The 25723-nt window shown below is 35.4% G+C and overlaps 2 protein-coding genes across 2 annotated transcripts in view; both read left to right on the top strand.

The window, feature by feature from the left end:
• Nucleotides 1–4121: 4121 nt before the first annotated feature.
• LOC107585741 (transcription factor E4F1-like) lies at nucleotides 4122–15073 on the top strand. Its single transcript, XM_016272899.1, has 14 exons — nucleotides 4122–4304; nucleotides 5135–5244; nucleotides 5743–5833; nucleotides 5959–6104; nucleotides 6211–6331; nucleotides 7295–7447; nucleotides 7752–7861; nucleotides 9393–9617; nucleotides 9698–9812; nucleotides 9900–10117; nucleotides 10191–10389; nucleotides 11449–11600; nucleotides 12449–12508; nucleotides 15038–15073. Exons 1-14 carry the CDS (start codon nucleotides 4211–4213, stop codon nucleotides 15071–15073), a joined length of 1830 nt encoding a protein of 609 aa, XP_016128385.1. The 5' UTR covers nucleotides 4122–4210.
• grid2ipa (glutamate receptor, ionotropic, delta 2 (Grid2) interacting protein, a) overlaps nucleotides 14951–25723 on the top strand; it is a 35241-nt gene continuing 24468 nt past the window's right edge. Inside the window, 6 exon segments of the mRNA XM_016269857.1 lie at nucleotides 14951–15844; nucleotides 16107–16157; nucleotides 16488–16741; nucleotides 18546–18878; nucleotides 19340–19494; nucleotides 24717–24992. Coding sequence (XP_016125343.1) covers nucleotides 15757–15844; nucleotides 16107–16157; nucleotides 16488–16741; nucleotides 18546–18878; nucleotides 19340–19494; nucleotides 24717–24992 — 1157 coding nt within the window. The 5' untranslated portion in view covers nucleotides 14951–15756.

Genomic DNA, 25723 nt, shown 5'->3' with positions numbered 1-25723 from the left:
TTTCCGGTATTCTCTTTTGAATAGTCAGACAATCCAAAGAAAGCATCATTAAAACAAAAAGAGAAGTCACTTACAAAATAAGATTGAATAAACACTAAAAAGTGACCAAAAATGTTTTGTGTAGGAGCATTGCCAAAATAAAAGAATGAAGTCTTCTTCAGAAGAATGACAAAAACAGCAACTCACTTCAATGTCTGACTTATATTTCCCAAGAAATGCTTTAGCTGGGTGACATTTGTAAATCAACTTAAATGTTATTTATTTTACTTTATTAGTAAGCAGATATCTATGAGGCAAGGTCCATACTTTCTCCCAAGGTATATTGCATCACAATGCTATTCCAATAAGGTATTATGTAAGGAATTGTTGTTATCTCTCTCTGTAAAAGAGCTCTAATTTTATAGTGATTTTTTGTTGATCTGCAGAAAAGCAAACACTTCCGATCATTGTGTCAGTTAAATTCAGAGTGTAAGTACAAGGCCATGCAACAGAAAAGACACACCAGAGGGAATGGCGTTGAAAACAACAGCATAATTCATCAGCAGATACAAATATTATATTTTTGTAAGACATCAGAGTAGTTGTAAAGTCTGCCTTGTGAATTAAAAAGCTGTCCAGCTAAAAGAAGATTGTTTTCGACCCACTCGTCGAAGAAAAGTGATTTATTCTCGTAAAGAATATGCTTATTGTTCCATAAATTATATCTGTGTGGAGAAAAGTTGTGTTTGTATATTAAGGACCAGGCCAAGAGCATCTGCTTATGGAAATTAGAAAGTTTGATAGGGATTTTTAAAACATTATAATAGGAAATTCAGGCCACCAACTTTAGAGAAAATATAATTTGGGATAAAATTCCAAAGTGAGGAGGGATTTTTAAGGAAATTCTTGAGTCAATTAATTTTAAAAGTATTATTTAAGGTAGTAAAATCGACTAAATCCCTGTTTTGTTGGGTTCATTATTACAGATGTCCTAATGTAGTGAGTTTTATTTTTCCAAACAAAATTGTTTAACATGCTATCAATTCTTTTTAATGTTCATTTATCAACCTCCAAGGAAAGAGCAGCATAAGTGAGTCCAGACAATCCTTCGGCTTTAGAGAGTAAAATTCTTCCTCTTAGTGATAAATCTCTCTGCAGCCACGAGTTAAGTTTTCTTTGGGTTTTCACTATAGAGGGTCGAAATTTAGATTACATCTTGTTTTTTGGTCTTTATTAATTAAAATTCCTAAGTATGTAACTTCATCTTTCACAGGAATGTTACATATAGAGGGAACATTACAGCGTTTGATTGACATTAACTCACATTTGTTGATATTCTGGCAGATACCTGAAGCTCTGGAAAAGGACTCAATCAATCTTAAAGCTAAAGGGATTTGGGAGGCGGCATTCAGAAATAAAGTAGGGTCGTCAGCCAGCTGGCTAATAATAATTTGTCAATCTTCAGTTGTGATACCTTGTAAATTATTAGTGGAAATATGCAGAGCTAAAAACTGAGAGGCAAGTAAGAATAGATATGGAGATATAGGACAGCCTTGTCTTACTCCACGTGACAAATCAAATCTGGGTGAGGTTCCGAATTTTAACTTAATAACACTATTATTATTATTTCTGCATAATGTCCTGATGGCTTTACAGAAATAATCTCCAAACCCAAATTTGGCAAGAGCTTGAACTATGAACTTGTGCTCAAGCGAATCAAAGGCTAGAAGTCTAAGAAAAGCAAAACTGTCATTAGGAACGAGATTCTCGTAATCTAGAAGATCTAAAACTAATCTTGTATTATTCGAGCCCGGTCTCATGAAAATGCGTATAAATAGTACGCCAAATAAAAACGAAAACTCATGGTATTGATACGCAAAAATGGACTTTGGCGTGCATATGATACGCATGTGTTTGGCGTGCACATAATACCAGTTTTCGCGTGCATATGATACGCATGTGTTTGGCGTGCACATAATACCAGTTTTCGCGTGCATATGATACGCATGTGTTTGGCGTGCATATAATACGCAGTTTTCGCGTGCATATGATACGCATGTGTTTGGCATATCATATGCACGCGAAAACTGCGTATTATATGCACATAATACGCAGTTTTCGCGTGCATATGATACGCATGTGTTTGGCGTGCACATAATACCAGTTTTCGCGTGCATATGATACGCATGTGTTTGGCATATCATATGCACGCGAAAACCGGTATTATGTGCACGCCAACCACATGCGTATCATATGCACGCGAAAACCGGTATTATGTGCACGCCAACCACATGCGTATCATATGCACGCGAAAACCGGTATTATGTGCACGCCAACCACATGCGTATCATATGCACGCGAAAACCGGTATTATGTGCACGCCAACCACATGCGTATCATATGCACGCCAAAGTCCATTTTTGCGTATCAATACCATGAGTTTTCGTTTTTATTTGGCGTACTATTTATACGCACTTTCATGAGATCGGGTTGATTATTCGTAATGTGACGCTTCTCCATAAAGCTTGATTGTGATTAATCAACTATAGAGTTAAGGACATCTTTAATTATTCTTGCTAAAACTAAAGCTAACAGTTTTTAATCATTATTTAAGAGGGTGATTGGCCTCCAGTTTTCTAGACACTCTTTATCTTTGTTGGGTTTGGGTATCAGGGTGATGACTCCTTGTGTCATGGTTGGTGGAAGTGCTTCCAATTCAAGACTTTCTTTGAACACTTAATAAGAAAGGAGATACATTTTTGTCAAACACCTTATACAGTTCAGCGATTAGACCATCACTGCTCTGACATTTATTCTTTTTTAAACTCTTAATTGCCTGTAGAATTTCTGATTGAGATGTATCGCCGTCACAAGCTTCTTTATCTTAAATAACTTTTTTTGGATTGACAGAGTCAAAAAAACGATTTGGCTGAATTATCACAATATCTTGATAAGTTATTATAGAATTTGGAACAATAAGCAGCTATTTATTTAGGATTATCAAGAACTCTATCATTTGTTCAGAGACGATCAATAGAAACATATAGCATTGGGTCTTTCACTGGAGTTCTGTTCTCCTTCTTCCAGCCATTTTTCCTTGATCTAACATAGGCTCCCTTAGCTTTGGATCTGTACAACTCATCTAATTTATTCTGTAGTTTAGAGCAGTGAATCTCAACCTTTTGGCATACCGGACCTCAGTCCAATTCAGAACCATCCTCAAGGACCTCCAGAACAAAATTGACTCATCTATGTATCATTTGTGTCTTTGTGAGGACCAAATACAGTCAAGTATAATTCAAGTTAGCTGACTTGTCCAGTATTTGGCCATATCATCAGCTATATTGAATTTTTCTTTCATGGGAACATGTCATGTCAAAATATACAAAATGTATACAAAAATTCATACTTTATACGGACCCCCTGGCCTTACGTCAAGGACCACTAGGGGTCCACGGACCCCTGGTTGAGAAACACTGGTTTAGAGTATTCAGTGTTTTGAGTATCTGTCAATGGTTCCCTAAACGATAAAGCAGAAAGCTGTAAAAGAACCTCATCTTCAGTTAATCTATTTTGTTTTGCTATAGGCCTATTACTTCCAAATGTTCTTAAGAATTTCCCTAATTCATATTTTAGAAGCTCCCAATTCCGTCCATACGCTTTTTCTGATTCAGCCCTTTCCCAGTAAGTTTGATTAACTCATCAATCTGCTGTTTTTTGACCTTTTCATATTTAAGAAGAGAATTGTTTAGTTTCCAAAGCGACGCTTTAGAAGTAGGCTATTCATTGTAGTATTTTGTGATAAATTAATTGAAATATAAATGGCATTACGGTCAGTCAGTGGACTGTTGCTAATATTAATAGAGATATTATTATTTATTAATGTTTTAGAGATCAACTAATAATCGATTCTGGATTACTGTATTACATCCGGGTAAATTCCTCTCCATATATCAACCATCAACTAAATCAAATGTAATGTTAAAGTCACCACCTAAAATCAGAAAGGCAGGAGGATATTTGTCTAATGCAGATGAAAGTTTGTGATCTAAGTGCAGTTTCCCGCAACAGAGTTGTATCCATAGAATGAGCGCGCCTTTATTTTGAATCTATTTTGACGTGCTCGTTCTCCCTCCCCGAGCCGCTCTTTTGTTGTTATGACTACGAGGTCGTAAATCCGCCATGTTTTCCCTGTTGAAGCGTTGCGACAGAGACGGAGGTCTGGAACGACATGACTGAAGAAAATAATAATACGGCAGCAACAGTTACCGACCAAGCGGAGCATGGCAACATCATCACCATCCAAACCACACTCGGAGACGAAGGTAGAAACATTGGGATGGGACGCAGTCGCGTGGTAAAAACGCGATTAAATGTGTGGGCCTAACTTTGGCTCGTTCAGTCACGCTAACAGTCTCCATTAGCCGCAATGTTGTTTTTGACCAGCATGCTAATGCTGCTTAGCATCGATCTGTACTGGATGAAGATCTGACAACACACATGTTACTGCTGCAGCTTTCCAAGGCTGTTTGATATTAAAACCGCACGGCAACAAGATTCGGCTCCCAAAACGCCCTGTGAATTTTATTTTTTATGTGTGCCAACTCTATGAAAACACAATTTCCACAACAAAGTCATTTGCACCTCAAATTAAACATTTTGTTTAATAGCATTCTGGGATGCAAATGACATATTTATGGACTAAATAGTTTTGTCTTTGTAAAAGTCATGTAAAACATGTAATATTTTATTAATAAATGAAAGTTATAGTACAAAAACACAACAAAATTACTGAAACTTTAACTGAATCATTATGAAAATATAAAAACGAATCCAAAATGTTAATAACAACTATAGTATATAGATGTTTAAGTTATATTAATTGTATTATAACATTAAATTACATATTATAAAGTATATAACTTAATAAATATTCATAATTAACATTTTATTTTACAATTAAAATATTAAAGCGTATTATTTTATAAATGTATTTTTTATATATATTAAAAAAAACCTATTGGATGCCGCAATTGTGGGAAAATGTATATTATATTGCATTCTTATTGCATTTCATGTTGCATAGATACTTCTGCAATATGTATGATCCGTTAAACTGAAATGAGATGTGCAATATTTTGGTGTTCCCTCTCAGATGAGGATATTCATAAATGCGGGAGATGTCTGGAGGAGTTCTCCGCTCTGGATGCTTTCATCCAACATAAACTCAGCAGGAGCTGCAAGCGTCCTCAGCAGGACCATCAGGTTTGTGTGAAATGATATCCTTCCTCATTTACTGGATACTTTCATATCCAGAGGGATTGACTGTACATATTTATTATTCATCAAAGAATCCTGAAAAAACGGATCATGTTTTCCACACAGATATTAAACAAAAACTTTTTGCATGATTGGTAATAAGAAATGTTTCTTGAGCAGCTAATCATCATATCAGAATGATTTCTGAAGGATCACGTGGCACTGAAGACTGGAGTAATGATGCTGCAAATTCAGCTTTAACATCACCGGAATAAATGACATTTTACAGTATATTCAAATAGAAAGCAGTTATTTAAAATTGTAATAATATTTCATGATATTTCTGTTTTTACTGTAGTTTTGATCAAGTAAATGCATCCCCATAAATGATCTTACTGACCCCAAACGTTTAAATGGTAGTCTGTGAGCATCATATACTCAAGAAGCTGTACAAAATGTAAGCTAAGGATACATCAGTGCTCATCTGTCTGTCTCCTTCCTCAGACAAATATTGTCCCTAATGAAGCTGCTTCCATCGATGTGAAATTAAGTGAAAATGATAGTTCATCTGATGAAGCGGGAACGTCGAATGCAGGTACTTCACTTTTGATTTAGTGAAGTCAATAAAATATAACTTGTTGTATTGAGGGATTTGAATTGAACATAATTTACCAATCCATCTGTCTTTGGGTACTAAATCAAGTCGCTTGGTTCCTTTAGACAAGGGAGATAAAGCGGCGGCTGGAGGAAAAAAGAGAAGCCGCTCTGCAAGCGAGGATGACAGTTCCAGTCCTGCAAAAGTCGTTTGGAAGTTAAACGCAGAGGGACGGTACATCTGTGAGATATGTGAGAAGACCTTTAAAACGGTACAATATTAGATCATATTTATGCATTTGAATTCTTATCTTATTTGGGAATATGCAAGCAAAACTCACTTCAGTTGTAAATTTGATCCATTTATTTGTCCCGCAGACAAATATTCTCAGAACCCACATGTTCACGCACACGGACCAGAAGGATTTTAAGTGTGAAATATGCGAGAATGCTTTTAGGACCAAGGGGTCGTTGATCCGGCACAAACGTCGGCACACAGGTAAAACTAAGCTGTGTGTGAAGTGGCGTCTTTGTACTGGACTCTGCTAAGTAGTAGGGGTTGCACCGACTAATCGACTGCTCGACTTCAATGCTCTGCATGACGCTTTAAGCTTGACGTCGACTAGTCGCGGGTCCTATAGAGGGCGCAACAGGATAAGAAATCTTTGAAGGACTTCCACATTTACTCTCTGTTTCCAAACAGTTCAAATGACAAATAAATGCATACTCTGAAAGCGCTCCACAAGACGTGTGATTATATTACTGGATGCTTGAAATTGAACAGGAGAATGCACGTTTTAAACAGCTTATTGTACAGGTACGTTAATCGCCGTTCTAATCTAATGCTCTGCTGCACGCATAGGCTACAGACAGTAGCGCGTACATCACGCGCAGATCGCGAGCACACAGAATCATTCAGCACGGAAATGTATTGTCAACACTGTTCTGTGATTTCTCAGTAAAATAGCTTAGAAACTGAAAAGTTCAAGCATATATTTCTTAATAAGTAAATTCCACAGCTTCACTACTAGTAGAGAGACGCTGTCAGGTAGAATTAATTCACACACGTAATCGCTCTCACTAATGCATTCATATGAATGTAGTCTTTACTGTGCTGCTTTATCTGTATCTGATTTAGAATGAGCAGAAATCTGTGAGAAATATAACGACCCAAAGACAAAATAACTGATAAAAGAGCTGTTATAGCAGCAATAGCCATGTGGGCAGCGCTGTGTCATATGCCATAGCTGTGCACAAGGTGCTTGTCACTGCTCCAGACTTATTTGTTCATTAATGACGTCATCAGCGACTAGTCGACTTCGACTCGACTTTCATCACATTAAAGTCGACTTAAAAAAATCAGAAGTCGTTCAACCCCTTCTAAGTAGTGAAAGTTATTTAGTGTCTGTGTAAACTTTTATGCATGTCTTTCTAAGTATTATGATATCATTTCCTTTGGCAGATGAGCGTCCGTACCGCTGCAATCAGTGTGGACTGGCGTTCAGAGAGTCCGGAGCGCTAACCAGACATCTGAAGTCTCTCACGCCTTGCACTGAGAAGATTCGCTACAGTCAGTGTAAAGAGATACTTGTTAGCAAGGATGGAGTTCAGAAAGGTACGAAGCCTTTCATAATGACCTTTTCAGCGACGGATCTTTTCTTCCATATTGTGATGTACGTCTGAGTGTAATGGATTATAAATGATTGGTGAAGACTGGCATATGTCACCAGAGAAAAGTCTGTTTTGATTTAACATTACAAGGTGAAAAACTGAATGAATACATTTTTCAGAATAAGATCTATAGCATGCATTTAGAAAATAGATGGTGAATTTTCATTTCATGCCGACATTCTTTTTCATGTGGAAACTGTTGTGCACGTGAGGTTTTCTGATTGTATTGCTGTTGGGTATCGTTCTAGAAGTTCAGCCGTCCCCTCCTGAATCTGAGAAGGAGCAGATTCCTGTCGTGAGAGTTGTGGAAGCTGGTCAGGAGATCATCCAGATCGAGGTGGTAGGACAAGTGCAACAGGTCTGAGACTAACAAAGCTAGTTAATTAATTACAAATATTTTTGGTGCAGAAAAGCATGTTGAATTTCACTAATTCAAAAAAGCACGGACCGTTATTGCATTTTTGGGTGCTGCAATTTAACAGTCTCAACAGTAGGGCCAGTAGTTGAGATTTTTTTTTTGCTTTGCCAACATTGATACGATTATATAATTAAAATAATTGAAAACTGATATTTACTTATATTTTTAGAATGTTGAGCTCTGTATGACAATTCAGTTGCATTATCATGAATCATAACACTTTACAAGGTTCAATGTATTACGTGTATTAGATATCCTTGAACTAACAATGAGAAATACATTTACATCATTTATTAATCCAGTTCTTTATGTATAGATTTCTACATGTACTGTAAATGTTTTAGTATTTCAGGTTGTATGGATTAACAGGTAACACTTTACAATAAGGTTCCATTAGTTAATGTATTAACATTAATTACAGTATTTATTAATCTTTGTTAATGTTAGTTAATGAAAATACAGTTGTACATTGTTAGTTCATGGTAATTCACAGTGCTTTAACTAATGTTATAAAACGGATAGTTCCGGTCCTTGATTCTGATTGGCTGAGCCATGTTCGAAGCTGTTGTAAATTACTCTACAAACATACAGATTTGTTTACGTTTGTGTGTTGCTTGGCAACTTTGTTGCAACCACAACCGATTCCGAGGAACTACATTGTTTGGCGGAAGAATAATTTTTTGATTAATATTATTACACTTTATTTGCTCTGTTTTATTTTGTGAAACCTTACTACGTATATGGAATAACCATTTTATAAAAGCAATAATCCCCGTGAAGCCGTGGTTTACAGTGAATTTATAACAGCTAAGGGGGTTTTAGGCACTTTGCATCGTGCCTAACAATGCCCCTTAGCTGTTATAAATTCGCTGTAAACCATGACTTCTTGGGGCTTATTGCTTTATTAACAAGCACAACCTTTGATTTTAATAATGCATTAGTAAATGTTGAAATTAACATTAGCTAAGATTAATATATGCTGTAGAAGTATTGTTCATTCTAACTAAAGTAGTTAACTAATGCTAACTAATGAACTTTATTGTGAAGTGTTACCAGTTAATGTATTATGAGAAAATATAATTCAACAAAGAACAGAAGTATATTTATAAATTAGCATTTATCTAGATAAATGCTGTAAAAATTGTTGTTCATTGTTAGTTAAGGCTGCCCAAATTCATTACTAATGTTATTACCGACAACGTCTACTACATTAACAAATGTTAAATAATTAAACCTTATTACGAAGTGTTACATAAATAATATTATTAAAATGGCTAAAAAGCTAGACTAAAAGCTCAGGGCCAAATTTAAAAAAATAGTTTTAACAAAAAGAAAAAAAAATCTTTCTAAGTAACTTTATCTTTCTTTAGTATAAATTAAGATGCTTGGAAAAGTACAAGGACATTTGTTTATATATTCAGAAGTTGTGAATATGTATGTAGTTAATGTAGTTCCTCTGTTCCTCTGACAGGTCGTGTCTCAGCCTCAAACTGCGACTGTGGTTGAAGCCGACAATCTAATCTGCCAGGCCATCATAAACTCTGGCATCGCGCTGGAGACCGAAGCCACAGAGGCAGCCGAGCAGGCAGAGGCCCGGTCACCTAAAGCAGCCCTGCAGGCTCCTGAGACTGACGCCAGGCTCACTGAGATCCAGGTGACAGAAGAATGTGTGGAGACCGTGGCCGAGGAAACACAAGTGAGTTTCTTAAATTGTGACGGCATGTTTTATTCCAATAAAACAACACAATAAACTTCAAACTTTTTTATCCATTCTAGGATTCGTCTGTGAAGGAAGACGAACCAGTTGAGACAAAATTATACAAATGTCCTCACTGTGAACGCATGTTCAAGACGTTGACCTACCTGAGGGTCCATGTCAAAGGGCATGTTGGTAAGCCCCATTCAAAGCAGTTTATTCATTAACAATATGGAATAGCTGTGTAACAGCCGAGTCTCTGAATATTTTTTTCTTTCGCAGGTTACAAGCCGTTTAAGTGCTTAACATGTCAGAAGGAGTTCCTGACGGGCTACGTGCTGAAGAAACACATGGAGACACATGTCAGCGAGCGGCGCTACAAATGCGGAGAGTGCGGCAAGCAGTTTAAAGCCATCGGACACGTGCGGGAACACATGAGAGCGCATTCAGACGAGAGGCCGTACCACTGCAGCTTCTGTGACAAGAGCTACAAGACCAAGGTGAGGTCAATATGCAAACACAGTCCTTAGGTTTTACATTGTCATCTTTAAAGCATGGTCTGTCGTGTTCCAGAATGCTCTGCAGGTCCACCATCGCACTCATGGCGAGGAAAAGCCTTACGTGTGTCCGCACTGCTCCCGTGGCTTCCGGGAAAAGAGCGCTTTGGTGCGGCACATCCGGCATCACACGGGTGAAAAGCCCTTCAAGTGCTCCAACTGTGGCCGGGGCTTTGCTGAACATGGAACGCTGAACCGTCACCTGCGAGCTAAAGGTTTATAAACATCTATCACTAAAATGATTAATTAATTAATCATTCAAATAATTAAAACACATTTATACTGAAGTCAATGTTAGAAAACAACTAGTACACATAAGTATAATGTGCTTTCTGTTATATTAAAAGTCCTAAATATAAGCTGTAAAACTGATTCTCTATATGGATATCGTATAGAGAATATTGATATCATAAAGTGTTTTGTATTGCTATTTTGCATTGAATTTTTAAGCATCTCTTGAAAAATCTGTATATTGGTAAAAAACAAAAACATAAATTTATAGTTTTTGTTAATATTTTGAATTAGATTTAATTTGTATACTTTCTATTTTCACTTTAATTTTAGTAATAGTTTTCTTAAGAATGTCTATATAGTATGTCTTTTTTTTATTAGTTATAATTTATTTAGTTTTAGTTATTAACTTCAGTTATAGTTATATTACAGCGCTTCAACTTAAGCTAAAGGAAAATGAGAAATGTTGCCTTGGCTACTAGCTGAAATAAAATAAGTTTAAGTTTTTTAATATTTTATTTCCGTTAATGTTTATTTTATTGCAAATAACGAAAATGTACATTTATGCATTTTTTGCATTTATTTAGAAGACGCTTTTATCAAAAGCAACTTACAGTCTGAAGGATCATGTGACACTGAAGACTGAAGTAATGTTGCTGAAAATACAGCTTTGCATCAGGAATATTTTACATTTTAAAATATATACAAATAGAAAACTTATTTTAAATGAAAGTAATATTTTACAATAATACCGTTTTTACTGTGTTTTTGATCCAATAAATGCATCCTTGGTGAGCATAATAAATTTTTTTCTTTCGAAAACATTAAAAAGTCTAGCTAAACTTATACATAACTTATATATATACCTGCATTTCAGTTGGCCCTGTACTTGTACTCTGCACAATGACAATAAAGTTGAATCTAATCTAATATAAGTGTATACATAATTGAAGACACTTGAGAGAGACCCTAAGCTATTTATAGACATCATGAATTCTTACAGTTGTCACTTGTAATGACTGTATATGTGTTTGTGTGGTCAGGGGGCTGTTTTGCCGTGCAGCTGAAGGACTCTGAACATGCAGGGAACTCTGAGGAGCAGGAGCTGGCGGCTGAGATCGTATCAGACGACCCTCATGCTGTGCTGGTGGAGTTCTCCTCAGTAGTGGCCGACACTCAGGAATACATTATAGGGGTAAACATCACGTGTGTTACGTATACTTATGTGACTTGATGTGCCAGGGTGGCCATTATATTGCTTACGTGTGTATATAAAATTAGATGAAAATTAATATATGAACAACATAAAAATGTATTATAATTAATAATGATGAAAATCCAACCAGTTTTATGTGACTTTTTGTTTTAATTAAATTGGATTCATTTTCTTATATTAAATTGCATATCATTACATGCATATATCAGCAATATTTGTGATTTTCACTACCTTTCACCACTTGGTTTTTATAGGAAAAATTTTGGAGTCAGATTTTTTTCTTGTTTTTGAAATAAGTCTCTTATACTCACCAAAGCTGCATATATTTGTTCAGGAATACAGTAAAAACAGTGATATTGGGAAATTTTATTATGATTTAAAATAAATGTTTTGTATTTCAGTATATTTAAAAACGTAATTTATTCCTGTGATGCAAAGCTGTATTTTCAGCATCATTACTTCATTCTTCAGTGTCACATGATCCTTCAGAAATCATTCTGATATTATTATCAATAATATTAAATCGTGCTGCTTAATATTATTGTGGAAACTGTGATTTTAAATATTTTACAATTTTATTTAGTAACTTTTACTGCCACTTTTGATCAGCTATAATGCATTCTTGCTAAATAATTTTTTTTTTTTTTTTTTTTAAGTCATACTGACTCCAAACTTTCAAATGCTAGTGTGTATTTAATAATATTTTGTAATAGATAATAGGATGGCCTAAAGTCTTTAAAAAATATGATAAAGATAGCTGTTGCAATATAGTGATTATAATATTTTTTTAAAATACAGATTTCGTTTGATTTTTTAATTTTTTTCAGACACCATCTGAGGAAGCAACTCAAGGTGAAGAAGTAATAATCCAAGATAATCAGCAGCAGGTAGATTTTTTTCTTGTTTTTGAAATAAGTCTCTTATACTCACCAAAGCTGCATATATTTGTTCAGGAATACAGTAAAAACAGTGATATTGGGAAATTTTATTATGATTTAAAATAAATGTTTTGTATTTCAGTATATTTAAAAACGTAATTTATTCCTGTGATGCAAAGCTGTATTTTCAGCATCATTACTTCATTCTTCAGTGTCACATGATCCTTCAGAAATCATTCTGATATTATTATCAATAATATTAAATCGTGCTGCTTAATATTATTGTGGAAACTGTGATTTTAAATATTTTACAATTTTATTTAGTAACTTTTACTGCCACTTTTGATCAGCTTAATGCATTCTTGCTAAATCATTTTTTTTTTTTTTTTTTAAGTCATACTGACTCCAAACTTTCAAATGCTAGTGTATATTTAATAATATTTTGTAATAGATAATAGGATGGCCCTAAAGTCTTTAAAAAATATGATAAAGATAGCTGTTGCAATATAGTGATTATAATATTTTTTTTAAATACAGATTTCGTTTGATTTTTTAATTTTTTTCAGACACCATCTGAGGAAACAAAACATTGCTTTATTTGTTTGACCAGCCGGACACAGCATTATTGGCAGTGACTTGAGTTTGGGGCGGGACAGACTGTTTGATTGACCAGTGGAAGATGTTTGCTAGTTGAGCAGAAATGACACAATTCAGTTCTAAACATACATCTCTGTAGTCCTAAAATCCAATATTGTGAACTACGTTTTTTCAAACTTAGTACATTAACATTCAAAAGTCTTACTATGTTTGCGAGAAGTCTCTTAATGCTCACCATGGCTGCATTCATTTGATCAAAAATACAGTAAAAACAGTCATATGAAATGAAAAAAAAGTAATATTTAAATTATTACAATATAAAATAACTGCTTTCTATTTTAATGTATTTTAAAATGTCATTTATTCCTGCAGCCATTACTCCAGTCTTCAGTGTCACATGATCCTTCAGAAATCATTCTAATATGCTGATTTATTCCCCCAGGATTTCAAGATTGAATTTGTGATTGATGCACTGTGTGTTTCAGTCTGCAAGCCCGCTTGGCTTATATTGTCTTTAGATGTGGAGATGCAAGCATGAGGTTGATGTATTTTTCTATATCCAGATAGATCGAGGCGGGAGACGCTTCATTCTGGCAGATCGGGGGCATATTGAAGCTCTGGTCACCTTCACTATCTGTTCTCCCTCCCTTCACTGCACATGCTGGAGTACTTTGCCCCTTCAGGCCTTCACATATGCCCATATATAATTGCATTTTTCTTTTATTTCTAGCTATAATTGAATCCCTGACCTGACTTGCAAATGATCCATTGAAAAACAGTTGTACCCTCTGGTTTGACATGTTTCAGAGTGATATTAAATAGGATTATCGACGGTCATCTTGTAGTATCCAGTGCCTTTTAAGACACTGTTTTGTTTTTGCATTGTTAACTCTTCCTTATAGCCAGCAAAAGCATTATAACACAATTATATCCCCCAAATCAAAAGAAATACAAGAAAGATATTTTGCATTAAAAATGAGGACATTAGGACCTTTATTTATATATTTTGACAAATAAGCGCATTTTCTTGTAAAAAAAATATTTTCATTATTTTATTGCCTTAATTTTTTTGTTTTATAGTTTAAATAATTTTATTTTACTTTTCAATTTTAGTTTTGTTATTTGTTTTATTTTTGTTTATAAAAAAATTATATACTTTTTTGTATTTAAAATTTGAATACAAAGTTTAGTTTTTTAATTTTATTTATTTTATTTTTTTTGTTTCAATTTAAATTATTTTTGTTGTTTCAAAACAAATTTGTTTTTGTTTTATTTACGTTTTATATATTTTGGTTTTTAGTTTTTGTATTTAAAATCATTTTGTTTTACTTTATTTTTATTTAGTTACATTTAGTTTTGTTTTAGGTATTTTTTTATTTATATAAAATTCACCCTTTTATTCAAAGTTATTTATTTACAGGGAAGTAGACAAAGTACTTTATTTATTTCCATATGTGACCCTGGACCACAAAACCAGTCTCAAGTTGCTTGGGTATATTTGTAGCAATAGCCAAAAAAACATTGTTTGGGTCAAAATTATCGATTTTTCTTTTATGCCAAAAATCATTTGGATATTAAGTAAAGATCATGTTCCATGAAGATATTTTGTAAATTTCTTACCGTAAACATATCAAAACTTATTTTTTTGATTAGTAATATGCATTGCTAAGAACTTCATTTGGACAACTTTAAAGGAGATTTTCTCAATATTTAGATTTTTTTTGCACCCTCAGATTCCAGATGTTCAAATAGTTGTATCTCGGCCAACTATTGTCCTATCCTAACAAACCATACATCAATGGAAAGCTTATTTATTTAGATATATAGATGGTATAAATCTCAATTTCAAAATATTTACCCTTATGACTGGTTTTGTGGTCCAGGTTCACATATAGCATAACCTAAGTGTAAGGGCACAGTTGGGTTGCTTTTGCTTTGCAGAGGTCAAACCAGCAACCTTCTGACTACCAGCCCTGAGCGCCACAGATCTCCTCATTACTTTCTGACGTCATGCTGTAAATGCTATTAATATCATATTAAATCATACCCATCACTGCAGTGTTGGAGGTTAACCATTCCTGCTGTTCTGAAACTGTGCTTGAATAAGGAACAGTTGGAAGAATGATACCGGATCAGATTTGTAGAAGGGGAGTTGGAGTTAAATGTACCAGACTACATCTAACTGTACCACAGCATCTCTGAGGATCTGTAATCGGAGCGCCGTCCTTTGCTGCTCTGACAGGCAGTTTCTGGGTCACTCCTCAGCCCTGAGAGAGGGCCCAATCCACCAGCATCACAGAGAGAGAGAGGGAGAGGGAGGTATTTATAGAAAAATGGGGCTTCACTGTACCTTTTTCTTGCAAAAGAATCATTAAAAGACCCAGCTAGCTTGTCCCAGATTTCTGCTCCGTGCTCTGCAAGACGGTTTGAACTGGACTTACTTATTGGAGACGTAGAGCCACGGCTGCAGAGAGCTTGACCGCGCTCTCTTGATCTACACTGGACTGATATCCTCACCAGAGGATCCTCGATGGAGGCTACACCTGCCGGATCGATTGCTTTTGGTAATGATGGAGCAGTGACTTGTTGAGGAGGGTGATGAGGTGCTGACCTGACGTGACCTCTTACAGCTTGACTTCCACACAGAAGACCCAGAAACCATGATGAGAAGATTTTTGAAGAGCCAGAAGGGTCGTTTCTCTCTTCGCCAAAGCCGATCGGGATCCCGCAGTGCCTCCAAAGATTTCTGTAAGTTCATAAAGCAGAACATGGAGCTCTGTGAGGTGGTAAATGAGAAAAATAGGCTTATATTTTCTGTTCATTTTATTAAAGAACGTATATTTTGGAGATGAAGATAGAGAGAGAGTGTGTGTGTGTGTGTATGTATATATATATATATATATATATATACATGCATACATGCATACATGCATACATAGACACACTATCCATCTCTCTTGCTCTCTCTCTCTCTATATACATAAATTAATATGTTTCTTCAATTCCACAGACCCAAACCCTAACGTGCTGAGAGATTTCCCACTGAATATTGGTGCGTAAAGTAATTGCTTGATCGTTTTTTTTTCGCCCGTCTGTTATTAGGTCACAAATTCAATTACAACAACTACAGTATGCTATATGATGAAGTGCTGCAAACGTAATGCGTGAACTGTTCTCTGTCTGATATTTTGTAAATGCAAGGGAGTAGATTTGGTTTTAATAGAAATGGGGATTCTGAAAGTCTTCCCATTTATTTTATTTTACTTTATTTTAAGTAAGTAAACAAATATAGCAAGATGATTTAATTAAATACATTTTTATTTTATAAAGACTAAATTAAGTTTAATAAAGACTACTTGCCACTTATCTCTCATGTATTGGCTTTTTCCAGAACTGGCCCTTCCAGCAAATAACCAGGGTTGGCCAGAGGACTTTGGCTTTAAGCTGGGTGGAGATGGACCCAGTTACATCCTCTCTGTGGTGGAGGGCAGCAGCGCTTACATGGCTGGACTGCAGCCAGGTGACCAGGTTCTGGAGATCGATGGGCAGAACGTCTCGTCCCTCAGCTCCAAAGCCCTCATTGCTCTGGCTCAGACCCTCAAGACTGTGCCACCCAGCATTGGCGTTGTGTCTAGAATTGAACAGGCCAGTTTTTCTTCACTGACATGCCATATACTGTCAACAAAACAGTAACAAAACTGACCTAAATTTGGTTTAATTTGGCGTAATTCAAGAGAAAAAAGCAGTTCATATGGGAAATTGGTTGATTATTAAATAGAAAAGCGAGTTCTTAAAAAATGTCCAAAATCGCCTCTATATTATCTCTCTATATAAATACAGTTGCCTTAAAAAGTATTTGGACACTTAAGTCAAGCAAAAAATGTATGAATGGCATTGCAACAATTTTTTTCCCCCCTTAAAAAAAAAAAAAAAAATTGAGTTAAGATTTTTTAGGTTTTTGAAGTCTCTTATTTAGTAATATTGTGAAAATATTATTACAATTTAAAATATAATTGTTTATATAATTGTTTTCTATTTGCATATATTTTAAAATGCATTATATATTATGCATATAATAAATGCACAGTAATTTATTCCTGTGATTTTAAAGCTGAAAATTCCTGTGATGCAAAGCTGAATTTTCAGCATCATTACTCCAGTCTTCATAGTCACATGATCCACAGAATCATTCTAATATGCTGATTTGCAGTGTTGAAAATTGTTGTGCTTCTTAATATTTTTACGGAAATATTTTTTTTAGTAATAACATTTGATGGAAAATACATTTTTCATTCTTTGATGAATAGATAGTTCAAAAGAACAGCATTTACTTGAAATAGAAATATTTTGTAATATAAAAGTCTCTTGATAAATATACTTTTAAATAGTAGCGTAGATATATAAAATAATAATTTAAAAAATAACATTATATATAATATCATAATATATACACTGCCATTCAAAAGTTTGGGATCAGTAAGACTTGTAATGTTTTTTAAAGAAGTCTCTTAAGGCTGCATTTATTTAATCAAAAATTCAGAAAAAACTGTAATCTTGCTAAATGTTATTACAATATAAAATAATGGTTTCTATTTTAATATCCTTTAAAATATAATTTATTTCTGTGATGCAAAGCTGAATTTCCATCAGCCATTACTCCAGTATAAAGTGTCACATGATCCTTCAGAAATCATTCTAATATGTTGATTTATTATTAGAATGATCAATGTTGGCAACAGTTGTGCAGTCTTTTTTTGGAAACGGCGATACTTTTTTCAGGATTCTTTGATGAATAAAAAGTTAAAAAGAACAGCATTTATTCAAAATATAAATCTTTTCTAACAATATAAATCTTTGCTATCACTTAACAATTTAACACATCCTTCCTTGCTGAATAAAGGTTTTAATTTCTTTCAAAAAAAGAAAGGATAAAAATGTACTGACCCCAAATTTTTGAACTTTTTAACTTTTTATTCATCAAAGAATCCTGAAAAAAAGTATCACAGGTTCCCAAAAAAATAACTGTTGTAAAAATAACAACAGTTTCCAGCACTGATAATAAATCAGCATATTGGAATGATTTCTGAAGGATCATGTGACACTGAAGACTGGAGTAATGATGTTGAAAATTCAGCTTTGCATCACAGGAATAAATTACATTTTAATTTATATTAAAATAGAAAAACGTTATTTTACATCAGAATAATATTTCACAATATTACTTTTTTTCCTGTATTTTTGATCAAATAAATGCAGCCTTGATGAGCATAAGAAACTCCTGTAAAAAAACATAAAAAATCGTTCTGATCCCAAACTTTTGACCGGTAGTATGTATATATATATCAAGTTACCCTTGTTGTGCTAAAGAAAATTCAGATCTCTCCTAATTTTCCTTTGCTTCTGTAGAGCAAACCAGTGTCACTCACCCTTATCCACTTTACCACCACAGATGGACATTGCCCCGGGGCCTGATGGTCGTTTTGGCTTTACTATAGTGGGAGACAGTCCCCTGCTGGTGGAGGACTGCATGCTCAACTCTCCAGCCGGCCGGAGTGGACTGCGAGCAGGTGACTATGTGATGGAGGTGAATGGGATTCCAGTGAAACAGCACGAGACGGCGGCGGCCATGATCAAGGCCTCTCAGGGACGTACACTGCGTCTGGGTGTGCTGCGGATCAACCGCTGGCAGAAACGCAGCAGCAGCAGCATGAAAGAGACCTATCAGAGCGGAGACATGGTGAGGCAAGACCGTAAGCACAAAGCTCTGGAGTTCAACAAGAAGGTCAGTCTCAAGGGGCATGGAAAAATTGGATCACACTTTAGTTTGGACACCAGTTCTCACTATTAACTATGACTTTTGCCTCAATAAACTCCCTATTTGCTGCTTATTAATAGTTAGTAAGGTAGTTGCAATGTTTAGGTATGGGGTCGTATTGAGTATCTAAAATATGGTCATGCAGAATAAAATTTGTGCTTTATTAGTGCTAATAAACAGCCAATTAGCTAATATGTAATATGTCATATAATATGTAATATAGCCAATTAGTAATATGCATGCAAATCAGCAACTAGTTAATAGTGCGAATTGGTCCCTAAACTAAAGTGTTAACAAAAATTGTTAAACTGTTACTCAAACCTCATAAAGTTAGTTTGGGCTGGTTAAACATCACACAATATTTTTCACTGGCACTTTCAAACTCCAGTGTTGGCGAAGTTAAAATGGTCTGTTTTGAATTTTTATAGGTTGAGGAGATTTTAGGCGAGGAGCCTGAGGTGAAAGAGAGGCTGTTTGATTTGCTGAAGCAGTATGCAAATGAGAGGGATGTTGAAGGTCTGGCGTCTACACTTCCAGAAATACTGCTCACCGAGGAACACCAGCAACTGATTGACAGCATCAGGTATCAGTGAGCTTTCATAAGTCAAATTACATGACCCGCCTCCCTATTATTTATTTAAAAAGCAGCTTTATGAACATAAATTTGCCATGTCATTACAGGCGGCCATCTTTAATGAGCTGGCTATTCCCTCCCATCCTTCTTTAAAAACTCTTTATGCTTTAAAAGATTGGGGCGACTATATCTGTCTTTTTAGTTAGTTTCAACATGCTTATAGCTTAAAATACAAAAATTCTTTGCATATTTTTCATCAATACCTTTTATAATAACTATGATCTATGAAGTATTTAATCATTCTCTTTAATCGTTAACAATTAGATTACAGATTTGAAAAATAAAATTAGATTTTAATATTGCTAGATTATTTCTTTATTTTTACGTAATTATTATTATTAGATTTAATATTATATTTTGTGAAAGTATACACTATAAGAAGTCTCCCTCTCATAGGTTTGCAGGTGTCCGTTCTCTCTCTCGCTGATGAGGGTCTTTGTCAGGAGAATTTGATGCGTCTCATAGCTGAAATGTGTTCAGTTACACTGACGGAGCAGTTTTAACATCAGCCGCCTCTCGCTACCAATGAGGAATTATACCCGTGAGGTTTACTGCATAAAATATTGTTTATCAAATATGCATGCTATTTTTTGAAGTTATATGCTTGAAAACTCTGAATATGGGACCACTATTAAATCCCCCTTACCGCCATGAGGAGTGAATTATTAAGAAGAACAGCCTGCTCCAGATACCTAGATTCACACTTTTCATCAGCTTGTTCTGATTAACCCTTGATAGCCTGTCCTTGTATTATCGGGAACCATGAATGCCTTCTTTAGCAAGTAAGAAATGTTTTTTGTACTTGCACAAAGCTTTGATTTTTCTGTCATTTTCCATTGTTCAGAGACAAGTTGCTTTTTATGGGATGTTTGTTGCATGTCTTCAGAATTCTTTATGGGAAGTTTAAGCAGCAGACTATTGATGATGGTGTCAGTTTTGAATATTGATGATCAGATTTGAATTTGAACTGTGGAAGCCTGTTTCTGCCACTGGATAAAAAACAAAAAGAAAAAAAAAAGGTAATTGTGAATTTTTATCTCAAAATTCAGACTTTTCTCGCAATTCAGAAATGCGAGATATAAACTCAGAATTGCAAATGCATATCTCACAATTCTGTATTCATTCTGAAATGTGAAATAAAAATTCAGAATTGCGAAATATGAACAATTCTGTGAAAAAAAAGTAATAATCACAACTTCACAAGTTATCGATTCAAAATTCAGACTTTTCTCACTATTGACTCTTTGTTGGGAGTTTCATTGACAGGCGATCCGACCAATCATCTGCCGAATCTAGAGTAGATTAATGTTGGTGGACTTGAACTTGAAAAATGGAGTGTATTTACATCTTTCCATGGCTGAAACAAGATTACCTTCTGATGTTCATTCATGTTTATTTCGTGCTATAAGTAGTTAAGAGGAAGAGATGATCGGTTCACGATCCACTTGAACTGAGGCGATCTGTCACAACACATTAAAGAGCCACAAAACAGTATTTGTTTGAATTCCTTTAAAAAAGGCAACATTTGAAAGCTGAGACTTTGCTCAGCCATGTATTTTTCACCGCATGAGAACATGATGTGTGGCGTGAGAGTGCCATGGCTTGTTGTCGGACGTAGCAACAGTAACTAAGGGGGGGCGGGTCAACTGTGAAACATAAACTCAGAATTGTGAGAAAAAAAAAAACGGAATTAAAAAGTTGCAATTGCTTTAATAATTTCTTATCCCATGTCAGAAACAAGCTTCCATGGCCCACACATGTAGATTGAATGCATATAAGCATGTCAGTGAGAGCATGACCTTTCTAGTTCATCTTCATCGATATTGCTTGCATTTGGCATATATCACTGCATTTTCACAGTCCTTCAGTCAACTTTGGCACTGACCAGCTTGTATGCTGCGCTCCGTCCCTGCAAAAATGTTGCCCAGTTCTCCCCATGGAACCTCCCTATTTTTAAGCAGCCTACTTCTTATAATAAGCCTCTCTTAGGTCTGTGACGCACCAGAAGTTTGCACAAAATCCACATAACAACTTTCTTGCTTTAAAGTTGCGAGTTTCCAGCTGAGGTACAAAGCAGCCAAGAAGGATTTTGAGGGAATTGTTTCTTTGTGACTTTTTATCTGGTTGGTGTTTGCTGTGCAGACTCTACTTTTGTCTTTGCGTCTTGAACTTGGATACTTGAGGATCTTCTAACTCGTGCACAATTATGTGGATCGAGTGTGAATTGAGTAACTCATGCTGACCTCCCTTAGATTTCCAGTGGGACGGTATCTATTTTCTCACTCGCTCTCTGTTCCTGCTCCACTCTTTCATTCTATTCTCTCTCTTCACATCTGAAGCAGCTGCGACTTTGGCTTTCATTTGCAGTTGAAGGCATCTGGTCTACAGTTCTGGATGTAGACTCCTTTTTAACGTTAAACTCCCCAAGGCAACCCAGCACGGAGATGTGGAGATCTTGCCAAAGTTGACTCGATGATGACGTGACCTGAAGTTTCCTTCTTCATCCATGCAACGTCATCGCTCCTCAAGTTGGCGCTAATAAGCATCTCCTCATCTGGAGATAATGGCTTTTCCGATTATCCTGTTCTATTCACTGAATGGTTATTCCAGCTGTATGAAGACTCCTGCACTAAGATCAAGAACATTTCATTTTGTTTGAGACACAACTTAATTTAAAGGAGAGATGGGGCGTGACAGGGGTTTCTCCAAGCGTTTTCGGTAAGAAAAACCTTCTAGGATCAAACAGAAGCTAGTTTCAGAAATTAAGGTTTGATTAAATTTCTAGGGAAATTGTAACTCTTTATAATTTATACCGTTTCATGCAATATTGGACTATAGATACGGAGCAAATAGAAAAGACATTAAAGCTTTTAGACCTACTGTGAAATTCTTTCAATTTGTTTTTGTCATTTTACTTTAAAATCGTATTAAGTCCTCATTTGGCCTTGTTGTTGAGCTTGCTTTTTTAAGACTTGTTAAGAGAATGTTAATCAGTTTGTAAATGCATGGCATGCTTTGTTAATGTGAGTAGAGGCATTCAAAGATGAACTAAAATAGGTTTAGAAATCACTTGCTTGTGTTAATAGACATCTTTTATATTTCAGATTGTTGAATACGTTCTTCATTCCCACTTTCATTCATTTTGAAAAGTGCGTTCCCTCCCCTCTCTGACTTGGGGTTAATTTTAGATTTCCTGTGACCTCCTTCTAATTGAGGGCATCCTGAACTAAATGAAAGTTAACTTTGAGAGAACTGTGGATTTATGTTGAATAAGGAAACTTTCGTGAATGAATTCACTGATAAGAGCACACACTTGTAAAACTTCCACAGTGCAGGAGTACTTGAGTACACTATTGATTTGATCATATTTGATTTAAAATCTTACAGATATTAGTTTTAGGTTAGTATTAGTTTTGTTTATGTTTTGGATTGTAATGTCTCAGTACCACTGCTGGGCCCTGAGCTCTTCAGATGCAAGAAAACCAGCATAAGTTGTGTATAGAATGGCTGAAATGTTTGTATTTACAATTGCAATTACAACTGTGAAAATTGCAGGTTGTGATCTAAGCTTCACCTCAGTATGGTGTTCTTGTGATTAGATACATTAAAGGGATAATTCAGTGGTTCTCAAAAGTTTGGTCATGACTCAAAAACAGGGCGCTGCTCTGTTCTGATCAGACAATGCTAAACAAAATAACAATGCTAAATGCAAATAATAAAATGCAACTAACAATATTATGCACAATTATAGACCTCGTGTAGGTCTGCCCCTTTTCAGTGCTCTTCTGTCTTCCGTTTGTATTTCCACAGCATGAAGGTAAGGTCGTAAGATTTTATGAATGAACCGCTCATTTTAAAATGTTCCCGGTCTACTGACATTTGTTATGATATCTGTTTCAAATATTACAATGCTCATTATAACTTTCATTAACTCTACAATAAGTAAATCCACTTCACCAGCTAATTATTCTTCAAAAGTGATGCTGCAGAGCTACTGCAAAAATGGAAGTTCAAAGACAAAATTCTAAAGATGGCTGCGCACTTGTTTCTCTGATGCATAAGGTCTATAGAATGGCTAAATAGACACCCTTATCCACTTTTACAGAAGACAAAATTGATGATTGAGTTGATGTCTCTGGATTATTGTTATTAAAATATATTTATAATATTTATGTTTTGTATAATATTTATTACTAATATTGTTATTGTTCGGTCTATGCTCTTTATGACAATATTAATCCATTTTAATGTTTTATTTTGAGGGCCTTTTTGTTTTTGCACAGTACACAATTTTGATACTGTGTTGGCTCGCCACTTGTTGTCCAAAGATCTGTGTTCTGAAGCAAAAGCAGATCTTAAGCAGTGTTTGAGATGATTGCAGCTGGGAGATTAACCCAGAACTGAGCTGCTCCTGAGCTGTGCTTGCCCTCCTGATGCTGTGTGTTGCGACATTGTCCTTCATGATGCATGGGTTCATTCCTTTTTATGGGATAACCCAATTTTTTTTTTTTGTTGAGTCAAAATAGTATAATGGGTAATATATATTAATTTGGTGATATATGATACATTTAATTGTTTTTTTAATACCTTTACACTATATACTGATGACATTGATAGGCAGCATGTAAAATATGTATTATGTTTGGTCAAATTGTAATCTCACAATAGCTGTCGAGAATTGATGAGGTCATATTTTAAAAGAAAATTAAGATGTTTATAACTTTGAATTTGGTTTTAAAGGAAGGTGCGAATTAAAAATTTAGAGAGGGCTTATTTCACAAAGGGCTAAAAAGCACTCTCTCTTTCACTTTAATCATTCATCCTCTCAGGACTTCAAAATGCCCATCAGACATCTTTCAGAAGTCACCTGCTAACCTGCTTAGCTTTTGAAGTTGATCAAACAGAATATTTTTACCCACCATTCTTCACAGGACAGAAAACAAACGCTTCATTGCATCACATGAGCTCTTTTTTTCTTTCATAGCAGGTCACAAACATCTCCGTAATCTGGTGTAATTATAGCAGACTTTCTCATAGCCGTCCCTCCTCCTCCATTTGCCTGTGTGTCTCCATCCAGTGTTTCTCTCAGCAGGCATGAGAGTATGTTCACACGCCTGAACAGTTTCTCCTCTGTGACTCCATCTGCTGTGTGTGTGTGCCATGTTTGTCAGGATCTTCATCCCTAAGAAGCACCGGCAGCGCTTTGATGAGATGGTCTCTCAGAGTTTGATCAGTCGCTTGAGGGGCCGAAGCTTCAGCGAGCACAGGAACAATCGCCTACGGCGCAGCCGGAGCGAAGACCACCCCGAACGGCTGCTGTCTGTGTCCACTCGAGCCAGCTCTGTGCCCCGGACCGCCAATGAAGAAGTGGTCATGCCTCCTGCCCGTGGCCTCCGCAAGACCACCTCACTCATCGCAGGCCATTCCAGTTCCTTCTCTACACGCAGGTCAGTGGAAGTGTCACACTGGGAACAGCTGCACATTTTTATTTTATTTTAGTTTTTTTTTGCATTTGTATTTATTACTTATGTGGTAGAATTTTTACTTAATTCGTTTTACTTAATTTGATTTTGTTACTTAATTAGATTCATATAAATATAATGATGGGTGATGGATAGCTTAGATTAATTCATACATAATTTGATTAACTGATGCATTGATTTAAAGAAATTCATCCCTTCTTGTTGGATTTCCAATTTCACAGTTATTGTAGGCTGTAAATTATGTAGATTTTATGCCACTGTAATATTTCACTCTTATAATTCATGCTATTTTTAGACATGCTGTTGGACACCTGTGTATGTGTGAGCGTAAATATGACACATCATTAAGATTCATCCTCTTCATTATAGCCTATATTATGCTTTAAACATAACTACTCTTGTGTACAGTATTTCACAAGCATGAATTAATTCTCTGTTAAGCTAGTGCCCGATGCATAAATAGGAAAAGGTGGGAGGATGTGAAAACTTGTCAATCATTAGTACAATACACACTTAATGATATGTCTCCAGCAATGCAGGTGTAGTTTCTTTTTAATAATGTGGAAAACTGAAAGTGTGGCTTTATTGGACTCAGGAATTGCTAGCTATTTGCATAATGACCGCATATACACATAGATATTCATTGAGCCACAGAGAGAAAGGTAATGAAGTCTGTGGAAGAAGAGCTCTTTATA

Source organism: Sinocyclocheilus grahami, unplaced genomic scaffold (assembly GCF_001515645.1).
Source record: "Sinocyclocheilus grahami isolate Dianchi unplaced genomic scaffold, SAMN03320097.WGS_v1.1 scaffold5.1, whole genome shotgun sequence".
NCBI lineage: Eukaryota > Metazoa > Chordata > Actinopteri > Cypriniformes > Cyprinidae > Sinocyclocheilus > Sinocyclocheilus grahami.
Note: the sequence above shows the minus strand (reverse complement) of the source record. Positions and strands in the feature narration are given on the sequence as shown.

What these genes read in the sequence shown, in the direction of transcription:
- LOC107585741 (XM_016272899.1), top strand. Translation starts at nt 4,211, where the DNA reads ATGACTGAAGAAAATAATAATACGGCAGCAACAGTTACCGACCAAGCG. An exon ending in TGGTAGGACAAGTGCAACAG is followed by an intron (nt 7,862 to 9,392) that starts GTCTGAGACTAA and finishes TTCCTCTGACAG; the next exon opens with GTCGTGTCTCAGCCTCAAAC. An exon ending in CCATGTCAAAGGGCATGTTG is followed by an intron (nt 9,813 to 9,899) that starts GTAAGCCCCATT and finishes TTTCTTTCGCAG; the next exon opens with GTTACAAGCCGTTTAAGTGC.